Raw genomic sequence first — 17265 nt, 5'->3', positions numbered from 1 at the left:
GAGAGCGGTGTCTAAGATGAAAGTGTTTTCCAACATCCCATCCCGAGGGATGAATGCCCGCTGACGTTCGTCCACAGCACATGCGCGCATCAGGCGTGACGCGAGAACCTTGTGAAAGGTCCGCGCCAGCACCGAGCAGACCGTAATGGGGCGAAAGTCAGCGGGGGATGTTGGTGCAGCCGTTTTCGGGAGGAGGGACGTCCGCGCGCGAAGCAGGAGTTCCGGAAGGGCGCGGGCCAGAAGGAAGAGATTCATCACTTTCACCAGGACTTCGTGCGGCAGGCGCCGCAGCTCCGCTGGAGTAAGGCCGTCCGGCCCGGCGGCTGATCCCCTGGGCGGCAAAGCGGCGGCGACCTCCTCATATGTGACCGGCCCCCATAGGTGCTCGAGAGCGACAGGCTCCGAGTGCGGGAGGAGGCGGTCACGAATGAAGCCCGCGGTCGAGATGGGCTTCTTAGTGAAGAGGTCCGCCCAGAAGTCCAGCAGACCAGGGATGGCAGGTGGCGGCTGGAGCAGGGTGCCATCCAAGAGGCCGCGCACGCAACGTGCGCGCGACCTTCGGAAGGCATCCTGCGTTCTCGCGTACTCCCAGCGGCGCCGCTTGCGCTTCTGCGTCGGCGGCGCGGCAGGCGGCCGCTTAGATGGATGGCGCGACCGCTGTGTCCTGGTGATCGAACTCTCCCCTCTGGACCCGACGGACGCAAGGGCATCCGGGAGCATGCCCAAGATGACATCGGGCGGCGTGCCCCGCCCTAGACCAATGACTCGATCCAGGGCAGAGAAACGCTGGGCGGAAGCAGGTAGCCCCGCTAGATGCTCCCAGATGGCGGCGTCAGTTGGCCCCTCCGGCGGCGGCCCGGTGGTGTCGGCCGCGAAGTCCTCCGCTGCGTCGACGGGCGGCACAGCGGCCTCGCCCGCGTCAGGCGGCGGGCTCGCCGCTCCCCGGCGGGACGCCGGCTCTTCCCCCCGACCGATCTCAAGCGCCTCCATGAATTGGCGGACAAGCTGCTTGTGGGCAGCTTTCCGCCTTTGGCACTTGATTGCCTCGAGCGTTCGGTCGGGGAACATCCTGATCAGTTCTTGATTGACAAAGAAGAACCGGGCGTCCCTCTCAAGGAACAGTTCGGCCTCCGCCTTGGCGAGCGACAGGACTTCTTCCTCCGTCCACCTCGCGCGATGCCTCTCCGTGATGATCTCCGCGTTGGCGGCCGCTAGATGTTGGCGGCGGCGATGGACCCCGAGACCGTTCTTGGTTGTGAAGCTGCGGTGACACTCACTACAGGCGTAAGTTGCTGCAACAGTTACAAAATCTTCGGCATGGCCGGTTGGCCGGCTAGGTGCTGGGGAAGCTGGGGTGGCACCTTCAGCGGAAGGGCCACCACTTGTGTTCTCTATCGTGCTGCCCCCAACTTAAAAGGGATAATGCGAGGGGGGGCTGGTAACCCCCCCAAGCCCCTGGTGCGGTCTTCCACTCTGCGAAATCAGCGGGCCCACGTGAAGGGGAGAAGACCGCAGGAGAGGAGAGGCTAAGAGGGCTAGGCCCATGTATTGCGCATCACTCACCCAGTAGCTATAACCCAAGGAAGGCACCTCGCCGCAGCAGCACGACCACATCAAGACCGCGCTTCGAAAAGCCGAGTCCGGATGCAGCCGCACCGCCGCAACTTGGCCACCTTAAGAGAGTCATAGTTACTCCCGCCAAATCGTAGGGGAGGGATTCCAGCTTCTACAAGAAGGCTAGTCACCGGACTAGAGCGGAAGACACCTGTCGCCAGTCTGACGCCACAATGGAGAAGCTTAGGGACTGATGACCTTAGCAGTTAAGTCCCATAAGATTTCACACACATTTGAACATCATCCTTGGAATTGAAGGAAGAAATCCTTGAATCCACCATGTCAGAATCTGAATCTTCGTACAATAAATTATCATCTCTAACACCAAATGCATGATCGATTCCATACTTCTAAAACAATGTAATCACTGTTTCAGTTTTTATAGAGCACCATGAAGCTTTGACCCACTTACAAGCTTGGGAAATGCTGTGCCTCTTACTCCTTCCTGACGATGTAGTTTCAAAATCTGCGGATTGCATCCATCTGCTCCACTCCTCTTTCGTACGTCCCTTAAATAGTCTGTTGACAAATACACTCCTGGAAATGGAAAAAAGAACACATTGACACCGGTGTGTCAGACCCACCATACTTGCTCCGGACACTGCGAGAGGGCTGTACAAGCAATGATCACACGCACGGCACAGCGGACACACCAGGAACTGCGGTGTTGGCCGTCGAATGGCGCTAGCTGCGCAGCATTTGTGCACCGCCGCCGTCAGTGTCAGCCACTTTGCCGTGGCATACGGAGCTCCATCGCAGTCTTTAACACTGGTAGCATGCCGCGACAGCGTGGACGTGAACCGTATGTGCAGTTGACGGACTTTGAGCGAGGGCGTATAGTGGGCATGCGGGAGGCCGGGTGGACGTACCGCCGAATTGCTCAACACGTGGGGCGTGAGGTCTCCACAGTACATCGATGTTGTCGCCAGTGGTCGGCGGAAGGTGCACGTGCCCGTCGACCTTGGACCGGACCGCAGCGACGCACGGATGCACGCCAAGACCGTAGGATCCTACGCAGTGCCGTAGGGGACCGCACCGCCACTTCCCAGCAAATTAGGGACACTGTTGCTTCTGGGGTATCGTCGAGGACCATTCGCAACCGTCTCCATGAAGCTGGGCTACGGTCCCGCACACCGTTAGGCCGTCTTCCGCTCACGCCCCAACATCGTGCAGCCCGCCTCCAGTGGTGTCGCGACAGGCGTGAATGGAGGGACGAATGGAGATGTGTCGTCTTCAGCGATGAGAGTCGCTTCTGCCTTGGTGCCAATGATGGTCGTATGCGTGTTTGGCGCCGTGCAGGTGAGCGCCACAATCAGGACTGCATACGACCGAGGCACACAGGGCCAACACCCGGCATCATGGTGTGGGGAGCGATCTCCTACACTGGCCGTACACCACTGATGATCGTCGAGGGGACACTGAATAGTGCACGGTACATCCAAACCGTCATCGAACCCATCGTTCTACCATTCCTAGACCGGCAAGGGAACTTGCTGTTTCAACAGGACAATGCACGTCCGCATGTATCCCGTGCCATCCAACGTGCTCTAGAAGGTGTAAGTCAACTACCCTGGCCAGCAAGATCTCCGGATCTGTCCCCCATTGAACATGTTTGGGACTGGATGAAGCGTCGTCTCACGCGGTCTGCACGTCCAGCACGAACGCTGGTCCAACTGAGGCGCCAGGTGGAAATGGCATGGCAAGCCGTTCCACAGGACTACATCCAGCATCTCTACGATCGTCTCCATGGGAGAATAGCAGCGTGCATTGCTGCGAAAGGTGGATATACACTGTACTAGTGCCGACATTGTGCATGCTCTGTTGCCTGTGTCTATGTGCCTGTGGTTCTGTCAGTGTGATCATGTGATGTATCTGACCCCAGGAATGTGTCAATAAAGTTTCCCCTTCCTGGGACAATGAATTCACGGTGTTCTTATTTCAATTTCCAGGAGTGTAGCTCTAATGTTTGAAGTAAACTAGCTAGCCCTCCTGGAACTGAGTCTTCATTTCATTCAGTTTGTTTTTAACGTCTTTTTTTCTGTGAGAATACAGTAAAGCTGATTTCTTACTGACAGGGCAGGTTTTTCAGTAGGCCTCCAGGTCGCCTGGACCAAATTTTATCTGTCCACAATCTCTTTCCTCCTCAATCTATGCAGTCTTTATTGTGTTCATGGACAAATACTCCTTTCGGCAATTGTTCCTTAGTAAGCGTAATTTTTTTCTGTCACCACATTGCGGGCTTTCAAGATACAAAAAAATGGTGGCTGTCAACTACGTACCCTCAGACTAATAGTTGAAATATTAAAAGTTTTGGCTGGTTTCGTTGTCTAGGGGCTCGGATACGTAGCTGCCGCATTACATGCCAAATATTGCTGAGTCTACAGTATACAATATGAATACACATATGAATCGAATGGTCGAAGGTTCCTATCACTTGGCAATAGCGAATTCTAAATGTAACATAGAAATTTATAAATGAAAGATTGCAATTAAATAAAATCTGCAGGTACTATTTTAACGACTTTAAATGATGAGTACGATAGCAGAAGTACCTTTAAGAACGCCCTTTATTACTGTAAAACACTTACTGGTGTCGATGGTCCAGCAATTAAATAAAATATAAGTTTAATAACAGGGAAACAATAGATTCCTACTTCACGTAATTAGTTATGAGCAACAAAATAGCTCACGAGATATTCACTTCTAAACGCATACTACGTCTTCACTGCAGAAGCCACGGAAATCTCAGAAGTGCACCAGGCGGCACTAGGAACTACTTCTATCTCCCGCGACCATGTGTAAACTGCTCAACACTCTCTTAAGTATTTCCCGCGACCGTCCGTTGCGCCTTCCCGTCCAGCACTCCCCCGTCTCGTGCGAGCCGATGCTTCTCCCCCACTTCCATACAGTCTCTCCATTGACTTCGGTAGTTGCCTACTGATTGGCTAGAACGCTCTCGCCATGTCTCCAAGACAATGCACACTCACAGACATATTGAAACACATACGAAATGCTGGATTTACATTTAAATAACTTGAAATTAAATAAATATTCCTATGGATGACCATAAACACACTCTAACACACATTATTAAATACATAAACAGATTAAATAAACCTGCACTATTGGCCATTAAAATTGCTACACCAAGAAGAAATGCAGATGATAAACGGGTATTCATTAGACAAATATATTATACTAGAACTGACATGTCATTACATCATCACGTAATTTGGTTGCACAGATCCTGAGAAATAAGTACCCAGAACAACCACCTCTGGCCGAAATAACGACCTGGATACGCCTGGACATTGAGTCAAACAGAGCTTGGATGGCGTGTACAGGTACAGCTACCCATGCAGATTCATCACGATACCACAGTTCATCGAGAGTAGTGACTGGCGTATTGTGACGAGCCAGTTGCTCGGCCAACATTCACCAGACGTTTTCAATCGGTGAGAGATCTGGAGAATGTGCTGGCCGAGGCAGCTGTCGAATATTTTCTGTATAGAGAAAAGCCCGTACAGGACCTGCAACATGGGGTCGTGCATTATCCTGCTGAAATGTAGGGTTTCGCAGGGATCGAATGAAGGGTAGAGCCACGGGTCGTAACACATCTGAAATGTAACGTGCACTGTTCAAAGTAACGTCAATGCGAACAAGAGGTGACCGAGACGTGTAACAAGTAGCACCCCATACCATCAAGCCGGGTGATACGCCATTATGGCGATAACGAATACACGCTTCCAATGTGCGTTCACCGCGATGTCGCCAAACACGGATGCGACCATCATGATGCTCTAAACAGAACCTGGATTCATCCGAAAAAATGACGTTTTGCCATTCGTGCACACAGGTTCGTCGTCGAATACACCATCGCAGGCGCTCCTGTCTGTGATGCAGCGTCAAGGGTGACCGCAGCCATGGTCACCGAGCTGATAGTCCATGCTACTGCAAACGTCGTCGAACTGTTCGTGCAGATGGTTGTTGTCTTGCAAAAGTTCCCATCTGTTGACTCAGGAATCGAGACGTAGCTGCACGATCCGTTACAGCCAAGCGAATAAGATGCCTGTCATCTCGACTGCTAGTGATACGAGGCCGTCGGGATCGAGCACAGCGTTCCGTATTAGCCTCCTGAACCCTCCGATTCCATATTTTGCTAACAGTCATTGGATCTCGGCCAACGCGAGAAGCAGTGTCGCGATACGACAAACTGCAATCGCGATAGGCTACAATCCGACCTTTATCAGTCGGAAACGTGATGGTACGCATTTCTCCTCCTTTACACGAGGCATCACAACAACGTTTCACCAGGCAACGACGGTCAACTGCTGTTTGTGTACGAAAAGTCGGTTGGAAACTTTCCTCATCTCAGCACGTTGTAGGTGTCGCCACCGGCGCCAACCTTGTGTGAATACTCTGAAAAGCTAATCATTTGCATATCACAGCATCTTCTTCCTGTCGATTAAATTTCGCGTCTGTGGCACGTCATCTTCGTGGTGTAGCAATTTTAATGGCCAATAGTGTATATCAAAGGAATAGAAGCAAAAGTAGCCCAGTAGCCTAATGCCTCTGCGCTTTTTAAAACACAGTAAATGTTTGACCAATTCTTCATGAATAGTTTATATCGGATATAAACAAAGACATAGACGAATAAATATATTTATAAGCATGCTGCTACCGTTTTTTCGAGTAACTGTGGAGTCCTTATGGCCTGACGCGATCAATAATAATCAGCCACTTTGACCTACGTACTATTCAAGTTACATGCCTGTAATTCATACAATTTAGGTTTACACTAATTGCTTTCTAAAGACATGTCGATCGACAAAATCGGATGAACCGTTACTGGGTGTTACTTGTATAATTTACAGTCAATACTAAACTAAACTAATAAAGATATTGAAAATCTGATTACACCAATAGAATCGTCGCGCAAATAGCGGTAATGTACATGTTTCTTTTTAAGGTGTCATGATACCTCTGGCTATTATTAATTTCTTCATGAACTGTGAAATGTCTGCCATTACGGTTTCACAAAGTCCGACATCTTTGGCACTCCTGGCATACAAATCTCCTTCATCGACACAGAGCACAGTTCTTGACACGGCGTCAACGTGGAATTCCCAGCCTCGCAGTCGGCCTGGACCACACGCTGGGGCTGCCCCTCTTGCTCCAGCTGACGGTCGGCACCACGTGGTTGCTGACGAGCCCCGTGCGGCCACGCCCACTCCGAAGTTGATGATGATGTTTGGTTTGGGGGGCGCTCAACTGCGTGGTTATCAGCGCCCGTACAATTTCCCAACCTTTGCTCAGTCCAATTTCGCCACTTTCCTGGATGATGATGAAATGATAAGGACAACACAAACACCCAGTCATCTCGAGGCAGGTGAAAATCCCTGACCCCGCCGGGAATCGAACCCGGGACCCCGTGCTCGGGAAGCGAGAACGCTACCGCGAGACCACGAGGGGCGGACTCTCCGAAGTTAAGACTATTTTCAGGGCGCCACAACTCGCCCGCTACCTCACAACAGCGGGATAAAAACCACCGTGTCGTGAGACACTGCTTACCCTGAAGTTTTAACAATAAGGCATTTAGTGCTCTTGGAATCCACATTTCTGTTAGAAGGCACACCAAAGGTTAGCTGAGTCTCGTCCATATTTCCAGTTTGTGAAAGTAAAAACTTTTCTCCTTTTCCTTGCATTAATGGCAAGTAGATGAAATTCAACAATTTGTTCTTCCTACTCAGCTCACATCTGTGATATTTTTGTCTTGGTCCGCATACGAAGCCGTTATCTTTTCATGAACCTTGAACACCATGATGTCCCAATTACATCGGCGATTCCTTTGTTACTGCATACTGAAATGAAATGATCGTATGGCATTGTTGGCCGGGATGCCCCATGCGGGGAAGTTCGGCCGCCGTATTGCAAGTCCTCTTTAGTTGACGCCACTTCGGCGACTTGATGACTCAAAACACACAACACCCCGTCATCACGATGCAGAGAAAATCCCAGACCCCACGGGGAATCGGACCCGGGACCCCGTGCGCGGGAAGCGAGAGCGCTACCGCAAGACCACCAGCTGCGGACTGCTGGTTATTGCTTAGACTTGATGAATGATAATTTTCGTAGAAAGTCAAATTTAATAGTTACAGTTCTCAGAATATGTTTACTGCGATGTGCTTTCTTTAAGACATCTTCCTGATTCCGCCAAGTACTTATTATTTTATCAGTTACAGGTGGCTCAAAATGCCTTTCTGTAGTCCCCTTTCCAAGCTCGTCAGCAAATGCTATCACTTGCAGCTTAAATGCAATAGAGATCTCATTTTTCAACCAAAGTTTGCACCACAATATAGATACCACGCAAGTGGATCACCACACTAAACACAATAACTGAAGCTTGAACGAACAATACAAAAACCGCTATCGACGGCATAAGTGCATGGACTCTTCAGAACTGGAATGCTCGAAATTCGCAAGGAAGCTAACAATAAATTTCTTCCAGCCGCAACGTAGAAATTTTGAAGAAATGGAGCTTACAAAGTACGTAACTTAACTTGCTACCAGCGTATATGACACATCCAGCTTATGGACCTACACTCCTGGAAATTGAAATAAGAACACCGTGAATTCATTGTCCCAGGAAGGGGAAACTTTATTGACATATTCCTGGGGTCAGATACATCACATGATCACACTGACAGAACCACAGGCACATAGACACAGGCAACAGAGCATGCACAATGTCGGCACTAGTACAGTGTATATCCACCTTTCGCAGCAATGCAGGCTGCTATTCTCCCATGGAGACGATCGTAGAGATGCTGGATGTAGTCCTGTGGAACGGCTTGCAAGGCCATTTCCACCTGGCGCCTCAGTTGGACCAGCGTTCGTGCTGGACGTGCAGACCGCGGGAGACAACGCTTCATCCAGTCCCAAACATGCTCAATGGGGGACAGATCCGGAGATCTTGCTGGCCAGGGTAGTTGACTTACACCTTCTAGAGCACGTTGGGTGGCACGGGATACATGCGGACGTGCATTGTCCTGTTGGAACAGCAAGTTCCCTTGCCGGTCTAGGAATGGTAGAACGATGGGTTCGATGACGGTTTGGATGTACCGTGCACTATTCAGTGTCCCCTCGACGATCACCAGTGGTGTACGGCCAGTGTAGGAGATCGCTCCCCACACCATGATGCCGGGTGTTGGCCCTGTGTGCCTCGGTCGTATGCAGTCCTGATTGTGGCGCTCACCTGCACGGCGCCAAACATGCATACGACCATCATTGGCACCAAGGCAGAAGCGACTCTCATCGCTGAAGACGACACGTCTCCATTCACGCCTGTCGCGACACCACTGGAGGCTGGCTGCACGATGTTGGGGCGTGAGCGGAAGACGGCCTAACGGTGTGCGGGACCGTAGCCCAGCTTCATGGAGACGGTTGCGAATGGTCCTCGCCGATACCCCAGGAGCAACAGTGTCCCTAATTTGCTGGGAAGTGGCGGTGCGGTCCCCTACGGCACTGCGTAGGATCCTACGGTCTTGGCGTGCATCCGTGCGTCGCTGCGGTCCGGTCCCAGGTCGACGGGCACGTGCACCTTCCGCCGACCACTGGCGACAACATCGATGTACTGTGGAGACCTCACGCCCCACGTGTTGAGCAATTCGGCGGTACGTCCACCCGGCCTCCCGCATGCCCACTATACGCCCTCGCTCAAAGTCCGTCAACTGCACATACGGTTCACGTCCACGCTGTCGCGGCATGCTACCAGTGTTAAAGACTGCGATGGAGCTCCGTATGCCACGGCAAACTGGCTGACACTGACGGCGGCGGTGCACAAATGCTGCGCAGCTAGCGCCATTCGACGGCCAACACCGCGGTTCCTGGTGTGTCCGCTGTGCCGTGCGTGTGATCATTGCTTGTACAGCCCTCTCGCAGTGTCCGGAGCAAGTATGGTGGGTCTGACACACCGGTGTCAATATGTTCTTTTTTCCATTTCCAGGAGTGTATTTTATCAGTTACAGGTGGCTCAAAATGCCTTTCTGTAGCCCCATTTCCAAGCTCGTCAGCAAATGCTATCACTTGCAGCTTAAATGCAATAGAGATCTCATTTTTCAACCAAAGTTTGCAAATAAAACCACAATATAGATACCACGCAAGTGGATCACCACACTAAACACAATAACTGAAGCTTGAACGAAGAATACAAAAACCGTTAGCGACGGCATAAGTGCATGGACTCTTCAGAACTGGAATGCTCGAAATTCGCAAGGAAGCTAACAATAAATTTCTTTCAGCCGCAACGTAGAAATTTTGAAGAAATGGAGCTTACAAGGTACGTAACTTAACTTGCTACCAGCGTATATGACACATACAACTTTTGGACCTATTTTCGAAGGAATAATGTGCTTCTCATACGTCGACAAATACGGTCTTTTCTCTGGATACGCATATTTTTGTATTGTGTGGTATAATCTGTGAGGGACTTTTCTTTCTTGTGTCGTGGGATTGGCGATCGAGGATTTTGTTTACGGGGTCTAACTGCTGCAGTGTGACTACACTACTGGCCATTAAAATTGTTACACCAAGAAGAAATGCAGATGATAAACGGGTATTCATAGGACAAATATATTATACTAGAACTGACATGTGATTACATTTTCATGCAATTTGGGTGCATAGATCCTGAGAAATCAGTACCCAGAACAACCACCTCTGGCCGAAATAACAGCCTTGATACACCTGGGCATTGAGCCAAACAGAGCTTGGATGGCGTGTACAGGTTCGCTGCCCATGCAGTTTCAACACGATACCACAGTTCATCGAGAGTAGTGACTTGCGTATTGTGACGAGCCAGTTGCTCGGCCACCATTGACCAGACGTTTTCAATTGGTGAGAGATCTGGAGAGTGTGCCAGGGCAGCAGCCGAACATTTTCTGTATCCAGAAAGGCCCGTACAGGGCCTGCAACATGCGGTCGTGCATTATCCTGCTGAAATGTATGGTTTCGCAGGGATCGAATGAAGGGTAGAGCCACGGGTGGTATCACATCTGAAATGTAACGTCCACTGTTCAAAGTGCCGTCAACGCGAACAAGAGATGACCGAGACGTGTAAGCAATGGCACCCCATACGACCACGCTGGGCGATACGCCAGTATGGCGATCACGAATACCCGCTTCCAATGTGCGTTCGCCGCGTTGTCGCCAAACACGGATGCGACCATCATGATGCTGTAAACAGAACCTGGATTCATCCGAAAAAATGACGTTTCGCCACTCGTGCACCCAGGTTCGTCGTTGAGTACACCACTGAAGGCGCTCCTGTGTGTGATGCAGCGTCATGGTCTCCGAGCTGATAGTCCGTGCTGCTGCAAACGTCGTCTAACTGTTCGTGCAGATCATTGTTGTCTTGCAAACGTCCCTATCTGTTGACTCAGGGATCGAGACGTGGCTGCACGATCCATTACAGCCCTGTGGATAAGATGCCTTTCATCTTGACTGCTAGTGATACGAGGCCGTTGGGTTCCACCACGGCGTTCCGTATTACCCTCCTGAACCCACCGATTCCATATTCTGCTAATAGTCATTGGATCTCGACCAACGCGAGCAGCAATGTCCCGATACGATAAACATCGATCGCGATAGGCTACAATCCGACCTTTATCAAAGTCGGAAACGTGATGGTACGCATTTCTCCTCCTTACGCGAGGCATCACAACAACGTTTCACCAGGCAACGCCGGTCAACTGCTGTTTGTGTATGGGAAATCGTTTGGAAACTTTCCTCAGGTCAGCACGTTGTAGGTGTCGCCACCGGTGCCAACCTTGTGTGAATGCTCTGAAAAGCTAATCATTTGCATATAACAGCATCTTCTTCCTGTCGGTTAAATTTAGCGTCTGTAGCACGTCAGCTTCGTGGTGTAGCGATTTTAATGGCCAGTAGTGTAGTTATGCATAGGCGTGCTAAGGGCAGGCTTTTAAGCCGTTTGAAAAGTGTCCTACAGCGCTCATATACCATTTTAAAAGAATTCTCGATGCTTACGTCTGTAATTTAAAAATTGCGTGATATTCAGAGTTATTTCCCCAGAAAATCAGGACATAGCCAATAACAGACTCAAAGAGGGCATGGTACACATGCTGTGAAGTGTCCACATTACAATATGAATGAAAACATACACGACACTGGTGTAATACGCTACAATATTTATTATTGGCTAAATGGTTCAAATGGCTCTGAGCACAATGGGACTTAACATCTAAGGTCATCAGTCCCCTAGACATAGAACTACTTAAAGCTAACTAACCTAAGGACATCACACACATCCATGCCCGAGGAAGGATTCGAGCCTGCGACCGTAGCAGCAGCGCGGTTCCAGACCGATGCGCCTAGAACCGCTCGGCCACAACGGCCACTTATTATTTTCCTTTACAAACAGGTTTCTGGCTGTTATGCCATCATCAGGTACGAACAGAAATATGTGTACCTGTGAAATTTTGTGGGTTGAAAGATTTTAAACTAGCGCGTTTACTTCTTGATGCCAAACATGACAGTTTTTATTTAGGACTAACACGAGAGGCATTATTTCAGTGAAAATGCGGTATATAACAGATGAACGTTGATAAAATACATGACACATTATCTAATGAACTGTATAACAAATTACAGCTCTTCTGAGAAGGAAATGTCTTGAAGAATAAAATTTGGTGACGTGTTCCAAGTGAATTACTGAACAAAGTAACCTTGTCTTTACCAGGTTCAAAATTGGTTAGATATGGAAGTGAGATTAAGCAGGTAAGTGAGCAGGTGTGGTTATACAAAGCAAGTTTTTTAACGAGGCAAATGAAAGTATAGTAGAAGAAATAAAAGAAAAATAAGGCACGCAAGTAGGAGTTATTTGCAACATGGTCTGACAGGAATCGTGAGTAGTATCTGCAGCTATAAATGGCGAGAAAGGAAACTGTGGCTCCTTATTCAGTTTTGGCATATCTTTATTAATTCTTCCTCCATTTATGGATGTGATGTAGGTCTTCACGTTGCGCCTTGTAACTATGGCCTTCTTTAACCACATGGTCTGCCACATTAGAGTCTGCTAAGTTTCCAGCATCTATGGTGTTCCTTCAAGCAGGTGCATATTGGGCTGACCTATACAGGGTTTGTCTCAATTACAAGTTATTTTGTATATTACGCTGTCTTCTAATGTTGAATTTCTGTTTGTATACCACTGGACAAAAAGTAGTCACATTGAGAGAGACTCTTCCGAAAAGTGGAATGTGCAAAATTTATTGAGATATTGAGATGGTGGATCGAGAACAGGGTACAGAAGAGAGGAGATGTATTTCTGTTTTTTATGCAATGTGGAGTCCACCAACGAAGCAGTGTAGCCGTTGTTTAATGCTGCTTGTATAATGGCATTTAATTCGGTGTAGAAGTTGTTACCACTCATGGGATGTATACTGAATAATGTATCATTGAATGAAATGCAGGAACTACAATGTCTGTAGTGATAGGTTTCACGTAAACCTTCGAAGTATCAATGTGATCACTGATATCTATGGTGAGATCTAAATAATTTATGGAGTTACCTCCAAACTTCATTATGAATTGAATACTGTTGTGTTTAGAGTTTAGCTACTTGAGGAATGTTTGGCGTTTTCTGGTAGTACCTCTCCATATGCACAACACATCATCAGCACAGTAGCGAACCTTGGAAGTGAGTGAATTATTTTCCAAGAACTTTTTTCAAAATTTCCCATATCTGTATTAGTTACTTCTCTTACTGATCGCAGTAAGAAACCGACTTTGCATACAGACACGCTGTCAAAATGGCTTAATAGTTCCCAGCTTAGTATGCCACTGATGTGCAATCCAAGAAATTTCGTGTAATTTACCGTGGAAATGTGGTTTCCAGCAATATGTACATCTGGACTGGATCGAGTCATATTTTTTTTCTTGCGTGAAAGCTTAGGTTTATTGTTTTTGTACATTTATCAATAGTTCATGACTTGAGGTGGATAGGGTTTTACTGGCTTATTTTTTGGAGTACTCCCTTGCAGCCAGTGGTCAGTTTATTTGTGTCGTCCTTGTATACGAACGAATTAGCTTTCGGTATGACGGGGGCTAGTAGAACTCCTTGGGTAACGGAAGAAATATTGAACTTAAATGATGAAAGGAGAAAATATAAAAATGCAGTAAATGAAGCAGGCAAAAAGGAATACAGACGTCTCAAAAATGAGATCGACAGGAAGTGCTAAATGGCTAAGCAGGGACGGCTAGAGGACAAATGTAAGAATGTAGAGGCTTATCTCACTAGGGGTAAGATAGATACTGTCTACAGGAAAATAAAAGAGACCTTTGGAGAAAAGAGAACCACTTGTATGAACATCAAGAGCTCAGATGGAAACACAGTTCTAAGCAAAGAAGGGAAAGCAGAAAGGTGGAAGGAGTACATAGAGGGTCTATACAAGGGCGATGTACTTGAGGACAATATTATGGAAATGGAAGAGGATGTAGATGAAGATGAAATGGGAGATACGATACTGCGTGAAGAGTTTGACAGAGCACTGAAAGACCTGAGTCGAAACAAGGCCCCGGGAGTAGACAACGTTCCATTAGAACTACTGACGGCCTTGGGAGAGCCAGTCCTGACAAAACTCTACCATCTGGTGAGCAAGATGTATGAAACAGGCGAAATACCCTCAGACTTCAAGAAGAATATAATAATTCCAATCCCAAAGAAACCAGGTTTTGACTGATGCGAAAATTACCGAACTATTAGTTTAATAAGTCACAGCTGCAAAATACTAACGCGAATTCTTTACAGACGAATGGAAAAACTGGTAGAAGCCGACCTCGGGGAAGATCAGTTTGGATTCCGTAGAAATGTTGGAACACGTGAGGCAATACTGACCTTACGACTTATCTTAGAAGAAAGATTAAGGAAAGGCAAACCTACGTTTCTAGCATTTGTAGACTTAGAGAAAGCTTTTGACAATGTTGATTGGAATACTCTGTTTCAAATTCTAAAGGTGGCAGGGGTAAAATACAGGGGACGAAAGGCTATTTACAATTTGTACAGAAACCAGATGGCAGTTATAAGAGTTCAGGGGTATGAAAGGGAAGCAGTGGTTGGGAAGGGAGTGAGACAGTGTTGTAGCCTCTCCCCAATGTTATTCAATGTGTATATTGAGCAAGCAGTAAAGGAAACAAAAGAAAAATTCGGATTAGGTATTAAAATCCATGGAGAAGAAATAAAAACTTTGAGGTTTGCCAATGACATTGTAATTCTATCAGAGACAGCAAAGGACTTGGAAGAGCAGTTGAACGGAATGGACAGTGTCTTGAAAGGAGGATATAAGATGAACATCAACAAAAGCAAAACGAGGAAAATGGAATGTGGTCGAATTAAGTTGGGTGATGCTGAGGGAATTAGATTAGGAAATGAGACACTTAAAGTAGAAGGAGTTTTGCTATTTGGGGAATAAAATAACTGATGATGGTCGAAGTAGAGATAAAATGTAGACTGGCAATGGCAAGGAAAGCGTTTCTGAAGGAGAGAAATTTGTTAACATCGAGTATAGATTTAAGTGTCAGGAAGTCGTTTCTGAAAGTATTTGTATGGAGTGTAGCCATGTATGGAAGTGAAACATGGACGATAAATAGTTTGGACAAGAAGAAAGTAGAAGCTTTAGAAATGTGGTGCTACAGAAGAATGCTAAAGATTAGGTGGGTAGATTACATCACTAATGATGAAGTATTGAATAGAGTTGGGGAGAAGAGAAGTTTGTGGCACAACTTGACAAGAAGAAGGGACCGGTTAGTAGGACATGCTCTGAGGCATCAAGGGATCACAAATTTAGCATTGGAGGGCAGCGTGGAGGGTAAAAATCGTAGAGGGAGACCAAGAGATGAATACACTAAGCAGATTCAGCAGGATGTGGGTTGCAGTAAGTAGTGGGAGATGAAGAAGCTTGCACAGGATAGGGTAGCATGGAGAGCTGCATCAAACCAGTCTCAGGACTGAAGACCACCATCGCCCTTGTAGCTTCTTTAGAGTTGTGATTTCAACGAACTGTATCCTTCCATTTAAACAGGTTCAGAACCAGTTGTAAGCAGTGCCTCAAACTCCATATCTCTCAGTCTTTTTAAAGAGCAGTACATGCTTAACAATGTCAAATGCTTTTGATTGGTCATGAAATATGCCTACTGCCAGCTGCTTGTGATCTATTAAACTTGCGCATCTGCCAAGAAAGTCATGCATGGCATCGATGGTTGAACTACTCGTACTTTTGCGAAATCTGCATTGGAAAGGTGAAATAATGTTATTATGCCAAGCTAATAAGCTAACAGATTTTTAATCTTTGAGGTAGAATGTCTCTAAAATTGATTATGTTGCTTAAAAGGTGCATATCACCTTCATTGAGCACAATGTCTCAAAAAAAAAAAATTCTTTCGTAATAGATGTCTTTGAAAAATGAACCTTTTCATAAAAACCGAACAAAAGTAAAAAGACTGAATTAAAGGGTGGGAGAGCAGTGCATGCTTAACAATGTCAAATGCTTTCGTTTGGTGAAGAAAAATGCCTACTGCCGGCTGCTTTTGATCTATTAAACTTGTACATCTGCCAAGAAAGTCATGCATGACAGCGATGGTGGAACTACTTTTGCGAAATCTGCATTGGGAAGATGTAATAATGTTATTATGCCAAGCTAATAAGTTAATAGATTTTTAATCTTTGAGATAGAATGTCTCGAAAACTGATTATGTTGCTTAGAAGATGCATGTCACCTTCTTTGAGCACAATTTCTCAGAAAATAGTTTCTGTCATAATAGATGCCTTTGAAAAATGAACCTTTTCATAAAAACTGAACAAAAGAAAAAGAGTGAATTGAAGGGTGGTTGAGAGAACTTTAATGTTTCTTATTACTATATCCCTTATGTGTGTTTTGTAAATTATTTCCGCCATTTTTCATAATTTGCCTGGTGTATGTGGCGACACAGCATCCTCTGCCCTCAGTGACAGCAGGTGCTGGCTCTGCCCTCAAAAACAGGGTGCAGACTGTGGCCCAATTTCCACGAAAACTTCCCACCTCTCAGGGGAGGCTCCCTTTCCTAACGAGATTCACTGATTGCCTTCTGCCAACAAACAGGAACTTGAGATCACATGAGGAGCGCACCTTCTCAGTGAGAAAAATGCAACGCATTCCTTCCTAGACAATCTGTCTTGTACGTACAATAAAATAGCCTCTTAATAATGGAAGAAGAATGAAATAATATTGCTTGGCGATTTCTGACAGCAATGTCACGACGTTTTTCACCGCACTTTTATCCTGCAGCATGTAATTGAGTCAGGGTGCAAAATGCCTCTGTACTAATTGCTGTGTCTATAGTGAATGGTTATACGTGAATGTTTTCGCACAGGAAGTTGAGCAAGCATGTCGTCAGTGAAGGCGGAGTTGCTGACGTCACCGGCAGCCCTCAAGTTCAAGGACAGCATGGGGGGCCAGTACGATGAAGGCTACGTCAAGATCTCGCCCCCAGGACACGTGCAGCCGGCTGGCTTCATGGACGACCTGCCCAGAATCCTTGACTTCCAAGTCAGGCCCGATGATGTCTGGGTGATCACCTTCCCAAAGTGTGGTGAGTGCACGC

At 47.2% G+C, this 17265-nt stretch overlaps 1 protein-coding gene across 1 annotated transcript in view; it reads left to right on the top strand.

Annotated features, from left to right (window-relative positions):
• The window catches only part of LOC126106666 (luciferin sulfotransferase-like), a 122412-nt gene that overhangs the window by 12923 nt on the left and 92224 nt on the right, over window positions 1-17265 (top strand). The window contains exon 2 of the mRNA XM_049913030.1: window positions 17035-17253. Within this exon, the coding sequence (XP_049768987.1) occupies window positions 17049-17253 (205 nt within the window). The 5' untranslated portion in view covers window positions 17035-17048. The remainder of the gene's footprint in view (window positions 1-17034; window positions 17254-17265) is intronic.

Source organism: Schistocerca cancellata, chromosome 10 (assembly GCF_023864275.1).
Source record: "Schistocerca cancellata isolate TAMUIC-IGC-003103 chromosome 10, iqSchCanc2.1, whole genome shotgun sequence".
NCBI classification, from domain to species: Eukaryota; Metazoa; Arthropoda; class Insecta; order Orthoptera; family Acrididae; genus Schistocerca; species Schistocerca cancellata.
This window is presented reverse-complemented; position numbering and strand designations above follow the sequence as displayed.